General features: G+C 38.0%; 1 protein-coding gene across 4 annotated transcripts in view; it reads left to right on the top strand.

Moving 5' to 3' along the window:
- fam184a (family with sequence similarity 184 member A) overlaps positions 1–23,967 on the top strand; it is a 114,570-nt gene that overhangs the window by 35,338 nt on the left and 55,265 nt on the right. For all 4 annotated transcript variants that reach the window (XM_012963579.3, XM_018094307.2, XM_031902272.1 and 1 more), the window contains 4 exons: positions 5,045–5,896; positions 7,528–7,663; positions 8,440–8,621; positions 13,009–13,203. In XM_012963579.3, coding sequence (XP_012819033.2) covers positions 5,045–5,896; positions 7,528–7,663; positions 8,440–8,621; positions 13,009–13,203 — 1,365 coding nt within the window. The remainder of the gene's footprint in view (positions 1–5,044; positions 5,897–7,527; positions 7,664–8,439; positions 8,622–13,008; positions 13,204–23,967) is intronic.

Consider the following 23,967-nt stretch of genomic DNA (forward strand, 5'->3'; position numbering starts at 1 on the left):
AGGCAGCATACACACTTTCTCCCCTGCCAGGAAGGGAAGGAACTGGATGCCATTGAGAAAGTTTTAAATTTCCAGTGCTCTCAAGGAGTGCTCTCAAGGAGTGCTCTCAAGTAATTATCAGATATAAGGGGTCATTTACTTGGACCCTGGACAGAGGCATAATAGCAGTAAGGGGGCACCCATTAGTGCCCATTAATAGATAACTTCTATCCAGGGCTGGCTGTGCTGTGCACCTCACACTGCATTAAAAAACCTACACAAAGTGTAACATTCAATATCACTGTTTATCTGTATCATTAATTAAAGCTTCTTTTAATATAGTCTTAATTAAATCAAAGGCAAATAAATGCTACATCTAAGAGTATAAGAATACATTTTCATTTAAAAAATAGAAATTGTGGCACATGGATTACAAAAGCTACAGTAATCAGAGCGTGCACTTGCAGTCATTCTCTTTGTTGTATGAGCACTGCTCATCTGTAATGTTCCAGCAGAAGCTAATGTAGTAGCCAGGAAAGCATGATTAAAATTCAATTTCATCAGCAGTGACCGAATGGCTTGATGTTCTAGTCTTTAACAAGTGAAATTTTCACAAATTGTGCACTTAGAAGAAAAAATGGGGTTTGGCAGTGTTTGTATTTTGTTAATTTAATCTGTATTTTTTTGTGTTGCTAAAGAGAAACTGATGTAAAACTCTTATTTCTGCTGACATTTGTATTTGTATTTATTTATACATCTATTCACAAATTAACAGTTCCATATGGTAGAATCAAAGGGTAGAAAAAGGTCATCATTTTTATAAGGGTTAATATCCCCAGCTGAAATGCCAGTGCTATAGAGATACTTAGGAACAACAGAAAAGACCTGTGAATGCTTAAAGTAGACATACAACAAGTGTACCCCCTTAATTTTGTAGCGAATAATGAATATTATATGGTGCTGCTTTTACTTTGGTCTAAAAATTAATATTACCTTTATAAATGGCCTGTTTATTAAAGTGCCCTATAGATAAGTGGTGGCCATGTTTTAACGGTCCCTACCAGAAGCACAGGAGGAGGATAGCCAATCACAGCCCTGTAGTCACACAAGCAAGACAAACTTCAGTTCCCTATCTGGTCTGCCTAGCTGCTGATTGGTTCCTATCCTACAGTGCAGTGTGTGCCAGCTTCCCTGTACAGCCTGGGAAAGGAGGTGGAACAGATAGGCGGGACTTTTTTTTTTGCAGAAATTCTCAATAAATCAGATAGCATACCACCTTTATTGAAAATATCTAAGGTTATTGTTAGTTGTTGGCAGGGTAACATTTGTAGCCAATCAACTTATATTATACCATAAGTAATTGTTTAATTTAGAGAATTGTTTAGTGTAGAGGAGTTTCATTTGAATAACCTCCAGCTACATTACTGTTGATTGCTTGCTATGCCGAAATCATCTGTAGTCTAATGTCTATCTATTATTAACAATGTATTAGCCTTAGTTATATGCCCATGCAAATATATTGCATTTCTGCACTTGTTCATCTGTACATGGGTCACGCTAATGGACATGCTAATTAAAGTGTTTGTTCACCTTAAAATTGACTTTTTTGCTCTAACAAATATGTTGCTCCGTAGGAATATAAACTTTAATGTTTCCTGCAGTGAATGTTTCATGTGTTCTTCCGCAGTTATCCGAAACAATAAATCAGGCAAGATAACACTTGGGGGCAGATTTACCAAAGCACGAATTCGAATCCCGAATGGCAAAAATTTGGATTGGAAACGAAAATTTTGCTGTCTTTTCATCGCCGTTGCGACTTTTTCGTATTTGTTGCGACTTTTTTGTCGCCGCCACGACTTTATCGTATTTTGCGCAACTATTTTGTCGCCATCGAATTTTTTTCGTATTGAGCGATTGTAAACCAATCGATGAAAAAGTTGCGGAAAATATACGAAAAAGTTGCGGCGGCGACGAAAAATTCACAAAAATACCGATCATTGCGAAAAAAACGCATTCGGACGCCTTCGGACCTTTCGTGGATTAGTAAATTTGCCCCTTGGGGTTAACATTAGGCACTAGGGTTACCACTTCACTTACCACTACTCAGTATTTTATCAGCCTGGCCAATCTTATTAATTGGGAAGAAAGATTTATAAACATAAATTCTGGGCAATTATGTAATTGTTTGAATGAGGCTGACAAGCAGTGAAATCAAAATGAAATGCATTTAATTTATTCTGATAAAATCGCTACCTGCCAATCATAGATATTAGTTTATGTAAAATCAGAACTTCCCTGTTCCTTATCCCTTTGAAGATACTCAGCTTTCCTTTTCTCTCTCAGTATACAATATTATCCCTGTGTTTGCCCTTATAAGCTTTTTATTAGTTTCCAGTAATTAAAAAGGTGGTTTAAAAATAATTTGCATTCCTTTCTTATTCATCTCTTTATATTGTATTGAAGGTGCAGGCTGCAGATAAGTAAAACAAATGTAAACAATTGAAGTGAAATTTTAAAACAGCTAATTTGCTCTTAATGAGCTTTCTTGTAAATAAGTGCAGTAAAGTATGTGATACAACTGCATTATCCATATCATAAGGTGTAAAATTATCTTTTCTGGTACCCAATGCCAAAAGCAATCTATAAAAAGTCCTAGGACCAAACCTATGGTTTTGGAAATGGTTTGAGAAGTAGAGTAGAGAAGTGACAGTAGAGGTTATTTTCAAATGCATTTTTCTAAAATAGGCCCAATAGAGAGAGCATATTAATGCATTTAATTGAAATTAAACATTTTACCTTTAGAATGAATACTTAACCAACAGATAATTGTTATCATAATAAGTGACCTATTAAGTTATTATTGAAATGGCAATATTTATTCAGTAAATATTGCCCTTTTACATCTTTATTTTAGAGCCATCGTTTGGTGATTGTGTGTGAGCTTCCACAGAAATCTATAAGACAGCTTTGTCTATGTATTGGGTGATGTAACCTAGCATGAATGTCTTTTTCCTGGCTTGTGTGTAAGCCGAGTGACTATACTATACTAAAACTATATGTAAATCATATGACCTTAATGATGATAAAAAAAACCAACTCTTAACACTACAAGGTGCTTTTGAATAAGACTGATATGGGTTAATTTTCCATCTTGTGCCCAAACAAGAGGATCTAATGGAGCACCAGTTGCATTGGCATGGAGTGATTTGTAACCATATTGGTCTTTAGGTGTTGTTGCACCACAGCACCACAATTTGATATTTTAGTAGTGAATTATATGGAACTCAAGTCACGTCACGTTTCCTAAATATTCGATTCCAGCATGGATTCCAGCAAGAGGATCCAATGGAGACCAGTTGCATTGGCACAAAGTAATTTGTGCCTATGTTGTTCTCCAGGTGTTGTTGAGCTACAGCACCACAATTTGATATTTTAGTAAGGAATTATATGGGAACTTAAGTCACATTTCCTAAGTATTGGATTCCAGCATGTGATCTTAACATGAAGGGGCCCATTTACTAACATCAATATTTTTTTGTGAATCGTGGGTTATTGGAAAAGATAAAACTATGAATAAACTAGTTTATTCATGGTTTAAAATAAACTCTGAAACCAAAAAAAAATCAAAATGTATTTTTAACATGAATAACTTCTTTTGATTTTTGCATGTAATGAATTTGGAAAAGGTGAGTAAAGTTATGCAATTAAGCAACTTAAATAATGTTTAGGTGCTCTTTATATTATTGTGATTGCAAGGACTTTGCTCGAGTCCTCGTGGAAAGTTGTGATCCTAACAGAAAAGATTAAGGAGCCCCAAGGTTGGCTGGGAAGCAAGTATCTTGGCTCTTGTGTACAGTTGCAGAGATAAGCAGTAAACAGGAAAGAGCACTTCTGCCCTGGGTCTGCTGGGTTACCTGATTTAGGGGCAGTACAATGTTCCCATTAATTTATTTTTGGCAATGTGCACAAAAAATAATTTAGTGCATGCATTTTAAACTTGTGTGTGCATTTTAAAAAACTATTTGCTCAGGTCAAAATAAATGCACAACACTATCTGTGTGTGGTGGCCCCAAATTTGTGTAAGCAAGCAAAAGATCCAGCTTTGAGGAAACACTCGGGACCGAGCTTATATTTTTAGGTCTGCGCAAGCAAATCTTGCTTGATGCTGTTCACGTCAGAGCACTAAAAGAGCTTAGCTTTATGATTACCAAACCACTTTACTTAATTTTCCAGGATCTTCTTTGACATCTGGCATTGATTGCAAGAATTTGCTAATGTGGCCCTATTATTGAAAAAGGTAACCCATTCTTAATATGAAAACTATAGGCCAGTCAGTTTGGCAGTGGTGGTAGGAAAGCTTTTGGAGGGGGTAATGAGAATTTAAAACCTTGAGTGTGGTTCGTGCTTATGCAATACAGGTTTTTTTTTTGTTTGTTTTTTTTTAAATATAATATAAATGACAATAACAATACATTATAGTGATTAATAGGGATAAATAGCTATACATTATATTTTTGTAAGCATCACTCTTCCTGATTGCCTTTGGATTTAACCTTTAATAGCATCACCATTGCATTTAATAATTATGTCCTAAGTAGGTCTGTCATCTTTGACAGTGATGACCAAGGGTGTGGGTTGGGCATATCAATGGACTCTGTCTCTTATGGTACAGAGGCAAACCAGTGGCAACTCTAGTCCTATGTGAAATTATTATGGTTGAGGGCAGTTTATACTGTCATCTAAAGTCTGTAAAGTTTTATAGTGCCTTTTGTGGCAGAGTTTTCAGTCAGTTACTGCATTATAAAAAGCTTTTTTCATCTTTGTTAGTTAGTTATATATTTCCTTCACATTTCACTGAATACCAAAGCCTTATTATTGTACATTATATTCTGCTAAAAATGTGAAATGTGTATGCTATATTGTACATAGACATAGTATAATGTCTCTTGATTACATTTTTTCTTTTTAATTCCTAAATTTCTTGTACATGTTTACAGCGGTACTCTTCATTTTAGAGGTGCTGCAGTTTTATTCTCCCTACTGACAATTTGTTTTTGACACACAGGTCATATATGCCTTAAACACAAAAAATGATGAACATGAATCAGGAATCCAAGCCATCAAGGAAGCTCATGAAGAAGAGATTCAGAAAATCCTTGCAGAAACACATGAAAAAATCCTGCTGTACAAGAATAAAGTTTCAGAGGAAACAGATCTCAAACATAAGATTAAGGCTTTAGAAGAGTCATTGGAAGAACACAAAAAAATGAAACATCATGCACTGACCGAATTTGAAGTTTACAAACATCGAGTGGAAGACATGCAGCTATGTGCAGAAGCACAACATGTGCAAAGAATTGTTACTATGTCCCGAGAGGTTGAAGAGATGAGAAAAAAATTTGATGAGAGGATACATAATTTTATGCAGATTCAAGTACAGTTTGAAAAGGACAAACGTTCTGCTCTTGATGATCTCAGGACAAGTCGACTGGAAATACAAGAACTCTTAAAAGCTCAGCATAACCAAAATGCAACTTTAAACAAGGGGCAAGAAACATTGCTTGAGATGCACCGGTTACAAGTAGAGGACCTTAACAAGAAAATAGAAGACATGCGACTCGAGAGGAAGAGATTAGTTGAAGACTATGAAGCAAAACTCACAAAAGCTCAAGCATTCTATGAGCATGAAATGGAAGCCTTGAAAAGATCCCAAATGTTTACAGCTGAGAGCCTCCATGCTTGTAAACAGAAAGAAGCAGAGATAAAGAAAGATTTCCAAAGTCAGGAGGCTCTTTTACAAAAAAACTTAGGGATTCTTAAAACTGAATTTCAAGTTGTACAGGAAGAAGCTGTGAATCTAAGAGAAAAGTGCCAAAAGCTTCAAATATCTTTAAATACAGCTGAAACCAATATACAGGTAAGAATTTTTTTTTTTTTAGAAACAATAAACAGGCTCTCTTATTTGGTAGCACCCCTAATACAGGTAACTGAAGTATCTGCATCAGCAGTATATATTTTGAAAATGCCTGTTCCTCTAAGACTACAAAACAGGTTGCCACCAGTTTTACAGTGAGATCCCTACATTCTATTGTCTCCTGGTCGCTTTCATATTTTCATTTTGAGTCTTAGTCAGGAATGGAGTGCCGCTAGATTTAAAAGCCCAGATCACCTTTGTTTCCACGGTGTATGCTTAACTATTGTGCTTGACATTTTCAGCAATTTTTAAATAACATTTTTGTGGCCATATGTATCCTGACGCCACTTCTCAAATTTCATGTATTGAGTTGGAATATTTACTGCCAAATTGTAAACTGTTTTTGGAAGGAATGTCAGTATGACAATTATCCCTCAGATGCATATAAGCCTAACATCACGATACACAATATCAAATGTTGACAGGAGTGGTGTAAAAGTCATCACCATTGGCTGAATTGATGACTTCCTGATTTTGGCACAGAAAACCATGCCTTTTTTCCACCTGCTTTTCTGGCCTGTTTTTCATAGTTTGGACTCTGAGCCAGGCTTGATTGAACAACTTTAGCCCAACATCTCTAATCTGTTTGTTGCTGAGTGGAAGCACATTCCACCAATAACTTCTGGGAGGAAGAGCAGAAGCTGGTTCTCTATACTTTAAGTCTCATAAAAATCATTTAAACATTAAATATACTGGATAGGATTGTTTTGCTTCCCTTAAGGATCCATTGTATCTTAGCTGGGGTTAAATCATTTTTTAATATTCAAAATATTTGAATAAAATATAGTCTATAGGAGATGACCTTCCTATTAACAGCTTTCTGGATAATAGGTTTTACGGATGAGGGATACTATTGTGTTTGCCAGTCATTTAGACTATGTCTAAAGGCAATGTACTTACTGGTACCTTCATATTCTGCACTGGACGCTCTTATTTTAGCTGAAGGCAAGAAAATGTCAAAGACCACATGCAGCCAGATTAATAATAATTTCGTTTTTTTGGGGTTTTTTTTTTTATCTGCTTGGCATTTGCCTCATTCTCCTTATGTATGGTAATGTAATTACATGATACCTCCCAGCAGTCAAGTGAAATCAGCACACCATAATTCTCAGCTGAAGGCTCCTTATGACCTTTTCCTGACACATGACTATGTAGTCTCTGACTTTATAAGTGTACCACACTGCAACTGAAACACAGGTACTACAGCACCACAGGAGTGACTTAACTAACTACTTATAATATTGCTTCTTGATTGCCATTCTTCCTGATTGCCATCTATAGCAGCTGTAGGAGTAAAAATAACATTGTGAACCAGATAATAATACATCATACATTTTTTTTTTTTTTTAAAAAGTACATTTCATTTATTTAGTGGAGTCTTCTGCATATTTCGGATCAGCAGCATATGCACATATGTAACTGGGAAGACAACATATTTGTTTGTTTCAGAGATGTTTTGATGTGATAAACTGCAGTTACTGGCATTTTATGATGGTGTTTGTCATCTCTAACAGTATTTTTCTCACTTGGTTGCATTATAGTTTGCATTTCATAAATTTTACATGTTCCCTTAGGTTCTTCAGAAGCAGCTGGAAAATGTGAAGCAGGGAGAGATGTCCTTATTAAGCAAACAGAATGACATGGAGAGTGAGCTAGCAGCTGCACGGGAGCGTATACAGCAGCAGGCCACAGAGCTTGTACTTAAAGCTAGTATGTACATAAGCAATCAGCTCTTAATAGAAAATTAAAGCAACAATCTGATTGATTTCTATGGATAAATGCACTTACCGGTATGCTGCTGCCTTTGGTGTGCCTTTTTGTGATCTTTTCTGCATGGGCACAAATGGTATCAGTGGAGGCTTTACTTTTGCAGAGCTTTACATTTCATATATTATATAAATCAGATTCACAAGGAACAATACAATAAAAAAGGCATTATTAATAAATCCAATATATAATATTTAAGATTAAGAGGCTAACTCCCATATATAATAAAGTTTTCCCAGTAGTGGTAACCTATAGCAACCAATAAGATACTTGCATTTAAAAATGTGACCAGTAAATCCTACCTGCTAATATAAATAAGCTGCTATGTAGCCGTGGGGGCAGCCATTCATAATGGAAAAAAGGAGAAAAGGCACAGGTTACATAGCAGATAACAGATAAACTTTGTAGAATATAATGGGGTTTTATCTGTTATCTTCTAAGTAACCTGAGCCTTTTCTCCTTTGAATGGCTGCCCCCATGGATACACAGCAGCTTATTTAGATAAACTATAGCAGAGTTAGTGTAGCAAACACACCACTTGTACCAGTGCAGGGCAACAGTACATTATACTATAATTACTTTTATAAACTTTCATTTTTTGGTGTTACTGTTCCTTTAAATATAATTTTTTATAATAATATTTTTATTTGCTGTTTTATTTATGACATATAATGATAAATCACACATATTGCTTAAATCTGATTTGTGCATCTGTGTAGGTCACATTGGGATGCTGCAAGCTACGCATATGACACAAGAAGCTACTATACAAGATCTTGAGTCAGAAAAAGCCAGAATTAAGGAAAAAATAGCCAGACTAGAAGAAGAAAGAACTTTGCTGCAGAGCAAAAACCAAAACCTGGATGAGCGACAAAGGCAACAAATGGTTGCACTGGAAAGGGTAATTATTCTTCTGTTTTAATAAATTAAATCAGTAGTTTGACTAAAATATTTATATATGTGTCTTTGGAAATACTGGTGTTTCTATACTTACTGGGGGTCATGCTCCCAAACATTTAAAGATAATATTCTTGTATTCGTGTTGTCATAAAAGTGATGCAGATGTATAATGTTAGGAAACCATTTATAAAAACATTTTGGGATATACAGTGAGGAACATAAGTATTTGAACACCCTGCAATTTTGCAAGTTCTCCCACTTAGAAATCATGGAGGGGTCTAAAATTCACATTGTAGGTGCATTCCCACTGTGAGAGACAGCATTTAAAAAAAAAATTCAGGAAATCACATTGTATGATTTTCAAAGAACGTATTAATATTTGGTACAGAAGCCTTTGTTTGCAATTACAGAGGTGAAATGTTTCCTGTAGTTCTTGACCAGGTTTGCACACACTGCAACAGGTATTTTGGGCCACTCCTCCACACAGATCTCCCCTAGATCTGTCAGGTTTCGGGACTGTCGCTGAGCAACACAGAGTTTCAGCTCCCTCCAAAGATTTTCTATTGGGTTTAGGGAAGGAAAATCTCACAATACATGGCCCCATTCATCCTGTCCTTAATACAGTGCAGTCGTCCTGTCCCCTTCACAGAAAAGCACCCCCAAAGCATGATGTTACCACCCCCATTCTTCACAGTTGGGATGGTGTTCTTGGGATGCAACTCATCCTTATTTTTCCTCCAAACATGGCAAGTGAAGTTTAGACCAAAAAGTTCTACTTTGGTCTCATCTGACTACATGACTTTCTTCCATGCCTCCTCTGGATCATCCAGATGGTCATTGGCAAACTTCAGACGGGCCTGCACATGTGATGACTTGAGCAGGGGAACCTTTCGTGCAATGCATGATTTGAAACCATGATGGTGTAGTGTTCTGCCAACAGTGACCTTTGAAACTGTGGTCCCAGCTCTCTTCATGTCATTGACCAGCTCCTCCCTTGTAGTTCTGGGCTGATTCCTCACCTTTCTTATCATCAGTGATACAGCTCAGACAGGTGCTACTAATTTAGATTAATGAGTGGAGTAGAGGTGGACTTTTTAAAGGCAGAGTAAGGCTAATGCCAGATGAGGCATAGGGTGGATATTTTCGGCAAGCGGAAAAACGCGTAGGGCAGTATTTTCAGCAAGCAATTTTCCGCTTGCCGAAAATATCCGCCCTACGCATTGTCTGACATCAGCCTAACAGGCCTCTGAAAGCCAGAATTCTTGCTGATTGCCAGGTGTTCAAATACTTATGTGCAGCATGTACAAATAAATTCTTTAAAAATCATACAATGTGATTGCCTGAATTTTTTTTAAATGCTCTCACAGTGGGAATGCACCTACAATGTGAATTTCAGACCCCTCCATGATTTCTAAGTGGGAGGACTTGCAAAATCACAGGGTGTTCAAATACTTATGTTCCTCACTGTATGTTTTTGGACCATATAGAAAAAGTACACTTACAACCGGTTGTTGAGAAATTATAGTTCAAGCTCATATAGTAAGTAACAAGAACTAATAGGGCTAACAACACACTGTATAGGTTCTTAAAATGAATCAACCAAAGTTTTGTTGCTCTTGCTTTTAAAAAGCCATTATTATGCAATTGTGTCATGCAAACTGAAAATGCTTTACTTTGAGCAGTCTAAAAGGAACCTAAACAAGTTGTACCATTTTTACAAGGGCACTGGTCCATCATGAGACTTAAAAAAAAAGGGGCAAAATTCAATCACAGAATAATTTTCATTTAGTGATGGGCTTTGTGCTCCCTCAGAGGTCACCTGACAGGAAATAATGCAGCTCTAACTGTAACAGGAAGTAGTGTGGGAGCAAAAGGCAGAACTCTGCCCATTAATTGGCTGATGTAGCCTAGCATGTATGTATGCCTTGATTTGTTTGTGTGCACTGTGAATCCTATGATCCCAGGGGGCTGCCCTTAATTCTTAAAATGCAATTTTCCATTTAAGATTACCTAATGGCACATACTACTAAAAATGTATATTTTTATGAAAATGGTTTATTTAGATGAAGCAGGGTTTTACATATGAGCTTGTTTATGCAATATATTTTTATACATACCTACATTGTTTGGAGGTTATAGTTTCCCTTAATGGTTATAATACATGATTTTAAATCAGTCTTATAAGTAATACCTTTAGTAGGGAGTAAATGAGAATTGCTGAATAGACTTTGTGAGCTTGTTTTCTGTAATAAGAATATGCTTGAATTAAGTGCAATATTCTTTGTCTAAGTCAGAGCTGTCCAACTTGAGGCCAGATAACAGCATGGGGCTTTCAGGGGCCTGCTGTAGTATTACTGCCAAATTTGATTCTGTCATACCTTTTAAGGTCCAGTCTTGACAATGAGCCCATTCCTTACAAAGATTAGGAATTATTGTATGACTTTATCGACATAAAGTTTAACCCAGTGCCACTGCTTTAGGCTACTGAAGCAAGAAAAAGATTTACAAATGGCAGCTTAGCTATTGGTTATGAATTGATTGGTGGATTTATCCTGGACATCCAACATATGGCAAACAGACCTTCCCCTTTTACTTAAAAATACATTGATTCTAACTAAGATCAAATGTATTTTTTTTCTCTTTGTATGAGCTATTAGTTTGCATTAATTTTACAATTATCAATACTTTCCTACTGCATTAACCAGAAATCTGAGGGCCCTGGTTTGTTTGTGTGCAACATGAATTCTATGATCCCATGGACATATATTAGTACTGAAAATTTCCTATTTAGGATTACCCAATTGCATATACTACCATAAAGTATATTTTTATGAAAATGGTTTATTAGATGAAGCAGAGCTTTACACAGACACCTACATTGCTGGGGTTATAAGAGGCAGTATATCTGCTTTTTTCAATAGTTCAGTAAATAGGGCTTGTGCTAAACATATTTTTGGGCTATTGTTTTAATTTAGAAGAAGAGGTATGGAATCCCTTATCTGGAAACCCGTTATCCAGAAAGTTCCTAATTACGGAAAGGCCATCTCCCATAGACTCCATTATAAGCAAATCATTTCATAAGCCCTGCACCATAGAAACACTATAGACTGCTGAGTGCTGGAAAGTAAATGCCATTTTCCATGCTGACCTTGTTGGTTTTACAACTGCCTCCTCTGTTCACATTATCAACACATTCCATCTAGTTTCAGCAGGATATGTACTAGTTTTGCTCTCACAGCAAAATATCTTTCTTGTCTTTTCATATTAAGAACATTCTCTTGATAGATAAAATAAAGTGACTTTTTATAAATACATGTTGCCTTTGCCACAAGCAATACAGTGCAGTGGCTTTCTGCCACCTTTTTCAGAGAGGGTACATTTTGTTGTCGTGTATTATGATGGTCACATGCAATTTCCACGCTTTCCTCCATAACTGTTTATTAATATTTACTGTATTATTTTACTGTTGGATTAAAATAAACTGCCAAGCTGCTAAATTGTAGCTTTGAAGACATGTAGGGTTTGTGAGATCTCTAGCACAAAGCCAACAAACTGTTGTGATGGACAAATTAAAGGCTACAGTCGGAGCCACATGGAGCAGATCATGCACTTTCCTCCGCCTGTACTTTTTACAAAAGCTGAGAAAAGTGGATCTGTTGTCGTGATTCTTTCTGCAGCTCCATTGACAGGCATGACCTGTGTAGAGCTACACTCAGCAGAAAGACAAAAGCATGCATTATTGCTCCAATATCTGCACCATGTAGCTTCACACAGGCCAACATTTTGCCTGTCAATGGTACTACAGAAAAAAGTTCATGACAGCAAGTCTGCTTTCCTCTGTCAGGGTAAAAAATACTCAGGTGGAGGACGGTGGATAATCTGCTTTGTGTTTCCCTACCCTTAAAATTTAAGCTTATGTTTCAGTGGTCCACTTTCCTCAAGAATATTTGTGAGGACTTTTACGGTAATCTCCTTATGTTTATTTTTATTTAATACACAAATACTTTGTACTTCACAGGTTTAAATTTGAGTAACTTCTTGAATACACACAGAATATACTGTCCATAAAGCTAAACCGTTGTTTTATTTACTCATTATTTGTTGTGTTGCTATTTTTGTGTACTAATTGTTTTTAATATTTTCAATATTAATTGTTTTTTAATATTTTGAGCATGCATTGGACTGCAAAAGTGGTAAACCAAGTATTACTCTCAGCTTTGTTACCTTTATCTGCACTGTACTATAAAAACAAATAAAAAATTTGACATATATTTAGAAAAATGAAAGAAGTAAACAATACATATTTACAAAGCACGGTGTGTTAGATTTGAAGCACTGAAAAATGAATGAATAAACATTTTCCTTTTTTCTTGCTTGATTCTTAACAGAAGATCAATGAAGCAAAGCAGACCCAGAGAGAATGCTATGAGAAGGAGTTGATTAACCTGCGCATCAAATTTGAGGAAGAGACAATGCAGCTTAAAGAGTTTCATACAAAAACAGTGGAGGAGATGTCACTGAAACATCAAGCAGCTCTTGAGGCAGCTCAAAGCACTGCAAATAAGGAGAAGAAGCTACAGATGGTGAGTTATTTTGTATTAAGACCACTAAATGCAGATACTGCCATTTGCTGCACTACAAATAAAATATATATTTTGAGATTAACCTTAACAACATAAGGCTTTTAATATTAATCTACTGTATACTTGTGGATGTATTATCTGCCACTAGTAGTAATAATAAGTGCAAGGAGGCCACGGCATAATTCACACTTGGCTCTACTGTGCTATTGGGCATTTCATGCAAATAAAGATGTAAATACTCCCTTGATAAACAGCAATGCTAAAGTCTCAGGCCTCATGATGAGAAATTATTCTTAGCGCCTACTCAAATGAAGGAAACAACATTTCTCCAAATCAGAAATGTCTAAATGGCAACCTGCATGTGTTCATTCATAGCCCCAGTCTGCTATTAGAGCTGTCTCTGTTTTACTGGTGAGTTCTTGACAGAAAAGCTATGATCTTTCGAGCGCTAGCATGCTGACAAATGCTGAGCCACATAGTGAGCAGTAAAGGTGGGAATTGGAGATCAAAGGTGATCAAGAGAGACAATTTCAAAGTAGAATTCACAGAATTCAAGCTGAGCACTGAAAAGGGAAAGCATCTTGGTTACGAGAAAAAAGGGGGGGGGTGAAAGCACAAGAGGGAAGAATAATGTAAGGGCTCATCAACAGACAAAGCAAGAGACAATAGAAATCAGAAAATGAAAGAAAGAATACAGTCAAACCCAGAATGTAAGTTTTTCCCACATTTAACACATATTTTCTTGCATTCCCATGGGTGCATATCATTCCTGGGTAATTTGTTTAGTTTTTTCTGATTTTATGCCACAATTTTCTCAGAGAGTTCCTACTGTTATTTCTGAATGTGAGCACCATATTTTTCCCCTCTGCATATGCATGCCTGAGTCATGAAACACTGGCACTTGTGTCCTTCCTTCACTTCTTCCTGCAGCAGGGGCAGTGCAGTCTCTGTGTGCATTCAGTATTGATGGTGGTGCAGCTAGCTGTGCCAGATGTTTTCAATGGGTAACAGGACTGTACTGCAGGCAGACCAGTTTTACTATGGAGCCATGCTGTGGTAGTATGTGGGGAACGTGGGTTGGCATTTTAAAACTGATTTCCTTTTTCTATTTAGAAATAAAACACTACCTTGTCATTGATCCCAACTAAGATATAAATAATCCTTATTGCATGCAAAACAATCCTATTGGGTTTAATTAATGTTTTATTGATTTTTTATAAGACTTAAGGTATGGAGATCCAAATTGCGGAAAGACCCCTTATCCGGAATACCCTTGGTCCCGAGCATTCTGGATAATGGGTCCTATACCTGTATATACAGTATAATCTCAATCTCTTTAACTGCCAAGCACATGCTCCATACATTTCAGTGCAGATAGAGGTTTTTCTCTGCAGAGATGGCTTCTGCCACCTCTGCAGAGTCAGTAGCAATGGCAACACCCTAGGCAATGAGCCAGGGGGCTGTCATGTTTGCCCTGCAATGCAATCATCACTGGACCGACCGCCAAGCAGCAGACGCAATCGCATAGCATCTGCCGCTTCTCCTGTTTCTTCCCCCAGCGTCTCCCACTCACTTCCTGTGACTATTGACCGCTAATTATGCTGTTGTGTGACTTCTTTGTTTAATTTATTTGCACAATATTTGTGATTTTATTGCATTTATATCCCTGCATTATTTTTTCTATTTCTTAGCATTTGCAGTTAGGTACTTTGGTGTAGAAAGGCATCTTTACCCATGTTGGATTCATCAGAATGTGTACTTTTCTGAAATATATGGTTTTCCCTGTAGTTAGGGGTCTTATGACACAATACACAGTCATGCGGCTATTTTTGCAGAAATTTATTTGGCAGGTGAGAAAAATTCATCTGCATTTGGGGTCCATACATATCACATACTTTTGTATATCTATGCATATTGGGCATCTGTTCAGTTCTGTTCGGGTCTTACGGCACATAATACACAGTCATGGGGGGCCGAGCTGAGTTGGCAGGTGAAATATTCAAATGCTTTAATTTAGATTTTTTATCTGTACATATCAAATACTTTGGTAAATCTGTGCATATTGGACAACAAACTGTTCAGTAGACCTCTAGCTTTTACATTTAGGGGGATATGTCATTGTATGTAAGAAATTCTGTCAGATAAATGTGGCAAATTGCAACAATTTTAGGTGATTTTCAGAAAAATCATAAAAAATGCTAACTGTAGGAAAGCTTTGCAGATTGGTATTTGGAGTAATAAGGCATCTTTAACCATGTTGGATTCGTTAGAATGTATACTTTCTAAAAGTATATGGTTTTCTCTGTACAGTTAGGGAGTGAATGAATGAAATATTCTTATTAAATACTTATGTTCTTTACATAGTTGAATGTCCTGACAACAAAGTATTTAATAAGAATATTTAATTCATTCAGATCTAGGATGTCTTATTTTTGTGTTGCCTTTATTTTTTTGAGCAGTATATATATATTTATATAGCAGTAAATATTTCACGATATTGTATAGAAAAATCTGACGTTTCGGTCCTCAACAAGACCTTTCACATTCTTTACCGTATGCTGAAAAACGGGATCCCACCATGATGTTCCCACCTTCAAACTTCACTGTTATTATGGTGTTTTTGGGGTGATGTGCAGTTCCATTTCTTCTTCAAACATGGCGCATGCAATGACATCCAAAAAGTTCAATTTTGGTCTCATCTGACCAAACTATATTCTCCCAGAATTTAATTGGCTTGTTCATATGTTGTGTAGCAAATTTTAAACATGCTTCAACATGCTTTTTCTTCAGCAGTGCAGTCTTGTGTGGTGAGCGTGCATAGAGACTATATCGGCTGAGTGCATTACTTATTGTTTTCTTTGAGACAAATGTACATGCTCTGTCAAAAATCTTGCGAGGGGCATCTGGTTGTGGCCGGGTTAGGGTGAAATTATATTCTTTCCTCTTCCAGATTGTGGCCCGAACGGTGCTCACTGGAACATTCAGAAGCTAAGAAATACGTCTGTAACCAATGCCATCAGTATGTTTTGCAACAATAAGGCTGCAAAGGTTTTAGGCTAATGCCAGACGAGGGGTAGGGCGGATATTTTCGGCAAGCGGAAAAACACTTGCAGAAAATTCCGCCCTAGGCCTCCTACTTGTGCCTGCACCCGAATTAATGGAATATGCTCGGTTGCAGGCACATGTAGAGGAAATATGCATAAAAACGCGAGAGTTTGAAAGCCTCCCGTTTTTATGTGTATTTCGGCTACATGTGCCTGCACCCGAGCATATTCCATTCATTCAGGTGCAGGCACAAGTAGGAGGTGTAGGGTGGTATTTGCGCCAAGCGGTTTTCAGCTTGCCGAAAATATCCGCCCTACGCCTCGTCTGGCATTAGACTTAAGTGAGCTCTTTGCTTTTAACCCATCATTAGATGCTTCCTGTGTGGTACCTTGGTAATGAGAAACCTTTTTATAAGCCATCAATTAGGACTAAACCAGCTGATATTAAAGGAACAGTAACACCAAAAAATGAAAGAGCTTTAAAGTAATACAAATATAATGCACTGTTGCCCTGCACTGGTAAAACTGGTGTGTTTGCTACAGTAACACTACTATAATTTATATAATAAGCTGCTGTGTAGCCACGGGGGCAGCCATTCAAGCTGGAAAAAAGGAGAAAAGGCACAGGTTACATAGCAGATAACAGATAAGTTCTGTAGAATACAATAGGTTTTATCTGTTATCTGCTATGTGCCTGTGCCTTTTCTCCTTTGAATGGCTGCCTCCATGGCTACATAGCAGCTTATTTATATAAATTATAGTAGAGTTTCTGAAGTAAACACACAACTTTTACCAGTGCAGGGCAGCAGCACATTATATTTTAGTTACTTTTATACACTTTCATTTTTTGGTGTTACTGTTCCTTTAATTTGCACTGATAGATTTCAGCAGGTTTCTTGGCTTTCCATGCCTTTTTACACCTCCTTTTCTTCATCCTGGCGCTACCAGGAGACAGGCCAGTACATCAGGAGACATGGAGGAGGCCGTAGGAGGGCAACAACCCAGCAGCAGGACCGCTACCTCTGACTTTGTGCAAGGAGGAACAGGAGGAGCACTGCCAGAGCCCTGCAAAATGACCTCCAATGGGCCACAAATGTGCATGTGTCTGCTCAAACGGTCAGAAACAGACTCCATGAGGGTGGTATGAGGGCCCGACGTCCACAGGTGGGGGTTGTGCTTATAGCCCAACACCATGCTGGACGTTTGGCATTTGCCAGAGAACACCAAGATTGACAAATTCGCCACCAGTGCCCTGTGCTCTTCACAGATGAAAGCGATTCACACTGAGCACATGTGACAGACTCTGGAGATGCCGTGGAGAACGTTCTGCTGCCTGCAACATCCTCCAGCATGACCGGTTTGGCAGTGGGTCAGTAATGGTGTGGGGTGGCATTTCTTTGGGGGGCCGGACAGCCCTCCAGGTAGCCTAACTACCATTTCAAGTTTCAAGTTTATTCTCATATACAAATAACAATGAAGCATCATTACTGTAATGAAATTTTTTTGACCCGTGTTCCTCCCAACTTTACATAGACAAAAAAAAATAAAAAAAAATACAAATATAATAAAAGTGTTAAATAAAGCTACAAGTATTTACAATAATAAAATGCAATGAATTATTTGAAATTGTGCAGTGAGGATTTAAAGTGGCTTTGCTTAAAGTGACACTGGGAAGAGTCCAGTAGTTATGGGGAGTGTGTGTTGGTTTGTGCAGAATGTCAGCAGTTCAGAAGCCTGATGGCTTGTGGGTAGAAACTGTCTCTGTATCTGCTGGTGCGGGTCTGGATGCTCCTGTACCGCCTGCCTGATGGTAGGAGCGTGAAAAGACTGTGGCTGGGGTGGCCGGGGTCAGAGAGGATCCGCTGCATCTTCCTCCTACAGCGCTGTCTGTACAGGTCCTGCATGGCCGGCAGTTCAGTCCTGGTGATGAGCTGTGCTGATCTCACCACCCTCTGCAGAGCTTTGCGGTCCAAAGCATTACAGCTGCCATACCAGGTGGTGATACAGCCAGACAGAATACTCTCAATGGTGCATCGATAGAAGTTTGTGAGTATTCTGGAGTCCATGCCGAACCTTCGCAGGCGCCGCAGAAAGAAGAGGCGCTGTCTTGCAGCTTTTGTGATCACACCAACGTGGTGAGACCAACTCAGATCCTCACTGATATTGATGCCCAGGAATCTGAAGCAGCTGACTCTCTCCACCTCTGCTCCCTCATGTGAATGGGGGTATGGCCTCCTCCCTGCAGTCTCCTGTAATCCACAATGAGCTCCTTAGTTTTGCTGACATTGAGCAGCAGGTTGTTGTCCCGGCACCATGATGTCAGGGCTCTCACCTCTGCCCTGTAGGCCAACTCATCTCCATCAGAAATGCAGCCGATGATGGTGGTGTCGTCTGCGAATTTGATGATAGTATTGGAGCTGTGTGTTGCTGTACAGTCGTGGGTGAACAGGCTGTACAGCAGGGGGCTGAGCACACATCCCTGGGGGGCACCGGTGCCAGTGTCAGTGTGGATGAGGTGATGTTGCCAATCCGAACCACCTGAGGTCTGTTTGTCAGGAAGTCCAGGATCCAGCTGCACAGGGAGGAACCGGTGTTCAGGTCACGGAGTTTCATGACAAGTCTGGATGGTACGGTGGTGTTAAAAGCGGAGCTGTAGTAAATGAACAGCATCCGCACGTATGTGTTTCTCTGGTCCAGGTGGGAGAAGGCAGTGTGAAGTGCAATTGCTATTGCATCATCTGTAGATCTATTTGACCTGTAGGCAAACTGGAGCGGATCAAGTGAAGCAGGGAGTAAAGATGTGACCTGAGCCTTCACTATACGCTCAAAGCACTTCATGGCAATGGAGGTGAATGCTACTGGGCGATAGTCATTTAGGCAGCTCACATTCATTTTCTTAGGGACAGGGCTGATGGTGGTCCTCTTAAAACATGTTGGGACAGCAGACTGGAGCAGGGAAAGGTTAAAAATGTCTGTGAAGACATCTGCTAGCTCATGGGCGCATGCTTTGAAAACAGGACTTGGGATGTTATCTGGTCCAGGAGCTTTCCGTGTGTTTACTTTTCTGAAGTGTTTACACACGTCTGCCTGAGATATCTGATAAGGGCAACCTTCCAACAAAAGCTCCTGAGATAGGTGTTTATCAAAGCGTGCATAGAAGGTGTTCAGCTCATCCGGTAGAGAAGCAGTTACCTCCCCCACTCTGCAGCTCTTTCCTTTGTAGTCTGTGATGGTCTTCAGTCCACTCCACATGTTCCTGATGTTAGAGTTGCTATAGCAGAACTCCACCTTTTCTCTGTACTGTCCCTTAGCTGTTTTTATTGCTTTCCTGAGTGCATACCGGGATGATTTGTACTCACTTGGGTCTCCGGATTTAAAGGCTGCAGTCCGTGCTCTGAGCGATGCGCGGACCTCTCCGTTAACCCATGGCTTCTGGTTGGGGTAAGTCCGTACATTAACCCGCGGTACGACGTCATTGATGCATTTGTGAATAAAGTCCGTTACGTACTCAGCGTAGTTGTTGATGTTGTTGTCAGCGAGATGAGATCCTCAGACCCCTTGTGAGACCATATGCTGGTGCGGTTGGCCCTGGGTTCCTCCTAATGCAAGACAATGCTAGACCTCATGTGGCTGGAGTGTGTCAGCAGTTCCTGCAAAACGAAGGCATTGATGCTATGGACTGGCCTGCCCATTCCCCAGACCTGAATCCAATTGAGCACATCTGGGACATCATGACTCGCTCTATCCACCAACGCCACGATGCACCACAGACTGTCCAGGAGTTGGTGGATGCTTTAGTCCTGATTTGGGAGGAGATCCCTCAGGAGACCATCCGCCACCTCATCAGGAGAATGCCCAGGCATTGTAAGGAGGTCATACAGGCACGTGGAGGCCACGCACACTACTGAGCCTTATTTTGACTTGTTTTAAGGACATTACATCAAAGTTGGATCAGCCTGTAGTGTTTTTTTCCACTTTAATTTTGAGTGTGACTCCAAATCCAGACCTCCATGCATTGATAAATTTGATTTCCATTGATAACTTCTGTGTTACTATGTAAAGAACGAAGTATTTAATAAGAACATTTCATTCATTCAGATCTAGGATGTCTTATTTTTGTGTCCCCTTTATTTTTTTGAGCAGTGGATATATACTGTGTATATATATATATATATATATATATATATATATACAGTCTTGCAAAGAATCGGCACTCACCAGTATCGGGCACAGGCTGTGTGCTGACAAAAATAATACATCAAACTCAACAGTAGAAAGCACTCACAGCTACAGCATCAATCAGGTCAGTGATTTATTTCAGCATACCATCTACGCGTTTCGATCACCACAGGATCGTCATCAGGATGATAGACAGGAAGTGAAGTGTCAGGTTAAAAACCCGCAGTATCCAATCAGTGTTTATACAACATTAACCCATTCAATAACATGTGCAAAGTGTAATCAAATACCAGGCACTTAAAAAATCCCCATATGATCAAAAATAAAATTATTATCAAACATCTAGACATATTAATACATAAACTAGGACATATCCCATATATATCAATGTAGTAAGCCACATGGCAAAGCTCATAGCGAAATATAATTTTAAAACACATATAAGTCAATCTATCAAGACACATGACAAAGTCACATGTCATGACTAAAAATTGAATTTATAAATATTACCATTAACTTCAATACACATCTAAACTCATAATAGTGCATAAAATAGGACATATCCCATATATATCAATGCGATAAGCCACATGGAACAACTCATAGTGAAATATAATTTTAAAACACATATGAGTCAATCTATCAAGACACATGACAAAGTCACATGTCATGTCTAGAAATTAAGATGATAAATATCACCATTAACTTTAATGCTCATACACATTAGCTATTACATATTAATAGGGAAAATAAGTTACCCATCTTAATTTCTAGACATGACATGTGACTTTGTCATGTGTCTTGATAGATTGACTCATATGTGTTTTAAAATTATATTTCACTATGAGTTGTGCCATGTGGCTTATCGCATTGATATATATGGGATATGTCCTATTTTATGCACTATTATGAGTTTAGATGTGTATTGAAGTTAATGGTGATATTTATAAATTCAGTTTTTAGTCATGACATGTGACTTTGTCATGTGTCTTGATAGATTGACTTATATGTGTTTTAAAATTATATTTCGCTATGAGCTTTGCCATGTGGCTTACTACATTGATATATATGGGATATGTCCTAGTTTATGTATTAATATGTCTAGATGTTTGATAATAATTTTATTTTTGATCATATGGGGATTTTTTAAGTGCCTGGTATTTGATTACACTTTGCACATGTTATTGAATGGGTTAATGTTGTATAAACACTGATTGGATACTGCGGGTTTTTAACCTGACACTTCACTTCCTGTCTATCATCCTGATGACGATCCTGTGGTGATCGAAACGCGTAGATGGTATGCTGAAATAAATCACTGACCTGATTGATGCTGTAGCTGTGAGTGCTTTCTACTGTTGAGTTTGATATATATATATATATATATATATATATACAAATCGTAGAAAAAAAATGACAGCTTGTGTGGAAGAATGGGCCAAAATCACAACTGAGCAACAAAGTATTAAATACATTTCAGTATGCATGTTCAATACTTATTCCTTGTCATTCCACTTTATTATACATAACTTAATTTATGGGCTTATTTGTTTTGATTTCTTTGTATGTTTTAATTACTCGGGTTGTTACCTTGTTACCCACATCTGGTGTAAATTTCATGTCAATAGCCCCATTAGAAATATATTTACAGAGAAAAATGTTGACGTGTTCAATACTTATTTTCCCTGATGTATAACCAGTAGGCGATAAGATGCTGCACAGTAGAAGATTTTAGGTGACTTTCAGAAAGTCATCAAATTCAACACAATTAGAAAAGCTTTGTGGCTTGGTACTTTGGAGTAGAAATACATGTGTACCCATTTTGAATTTAGCAGAATGTGTACTTTCAAAAAATATATGGCTTTCTAGAATCAACATACTTTTTTGTAGGTTTACCCCACATAAAATGCTGTCACTGTGTTGACTTTGCAGTAGCTATAATGATAGATCATATGGGGTATGTTTACCTTGGGGCCCCTAAACGCCACATACTTAGCTAAGCCTTTACACACCGGGCATCAAACTGTTCAGTGGACTCTTGGGGTACATATTTGTGTTTTTTATTGGTACCTAATGATATGTGGGAGATAAGATGCAAATTGGAAGCTTTAAGGTGAATTTTGGAAATGTCATTAAAATTACCATCTTTAGGAAAGCTTTGCAGCTTGGTACTTTGGAGTTGTAAGACATGAACCCATTTGATTTCAGGGGAATGTGTACTTTCTGAAAACATTTGGCTTTCTGGGGTATTTTTTTTTGTAGCTTTATCCCACATAAAATTATGTAAATGTGTTGATTTTGCAGGAGGTAAAATGACAGAGATGGGGTATGTTTACATTGGGGCCCCTAAATGCTACAGGTAAACCTATGCACATTTGCCATGAAACTGTTCACTGGACCCCTGGCGTTCATATTTAGGATGTTTTATCTGGTCACCTTATGACCTGTAGGAGATAAGATACTATAGACTGGAAGCTTTTTCATTAATTTTTATAAAAACCAATAACTTTAGGAAAGCAATCCACACTTGGTACTTTGGAGTAGACAGACAATTCGCCAGAATCTGTTCTTTTCAAAAATGTATAGCTTTCTAGGGTAAACTTACTGTAAGTATTTGGCCTTGAAATTTAAAGTATGCAGTTTTCTGGAGCAGTGCTATGGAAATTTTGAAATGTACTGCTGGGAGTTTTTTAAAACTATAAATATTTGGTATTGGTGCATTTAGGAGACATGGGACTTTCCAAATCAGTTGTATTTTTGTCCATAAAATAATTTATGTTTCTGATATATGTGTTTATATTATGAAACATTTCGTTTTTTAAGACATTAAGATGTCTATATCTTGTTACAGAAGTGGAATTAACACAATTAGCATATTTTGAAAGCTTAGGTTGTCCTGAAAAAAACATTACATTGTTTGCCTGGATAAACTATAAGTCCTGCAAGGAAAGGCCCTTGAAGTAAAAGAGTGCAAAATGTTCAAAAACTGTCTAGCAGTAAAAGTACCACAAGTGAGCAAATTGTCCATAACATCACAGATGCTGGTTTTTGGTCTGTGGTCTGATAAAAGTCCTTCTCATTAGCTCAAAGTCCTTCTCATTAGCTCAAAGTCCTTCTCATTAGCTCAAAGGACACAGTGTCTATAATTTTCAAAAATAATTTAACATTTTGACAACAGACAACAGGACAGATCTCTCTTCCCCCTAGTCCATCTTAAAGCGGACCTGTCACCCTAAGAAATAAGTCCAAATTATTTTCTATATTGTTAGTTGAGCAAAATAAACTTTACTTACTCTATATAAATAATATAAATCTTGTTTCCTTCCGTCTTGGAATTACTCAGTCAAAGCAAGCAGGCAGGCACCATTTTGTGGACACTGTTATTAAGGCAAGCTTTGTATCATGCCAAAATCTTGTGTATGTGCCAGAATGGGGGACCTGATGCCCAGGCCCATGCACTGGCTACACAATTAGATGAGAAGGAGGGGGGGGGGGAAAGTGAGATGTGCAGTGATATCTAGGAAGTGCTGAATGGAAAGCT

This window comes from Xenopus tropicalis, chromosome 5 (assembly GCF_000004195.4).
Source record: "Xenopus tropicalis strain Nigerian chromosome 5, UCB_Xtro_10.0, whole genome shotgun sequence".
Taxonomy (NCBI): domain Eukaryota; kingdom Metazoa; phylum Chordata; class Amphibia; order Anura; family Pipidae; genus Xenopus; species Xenopus tropicalis.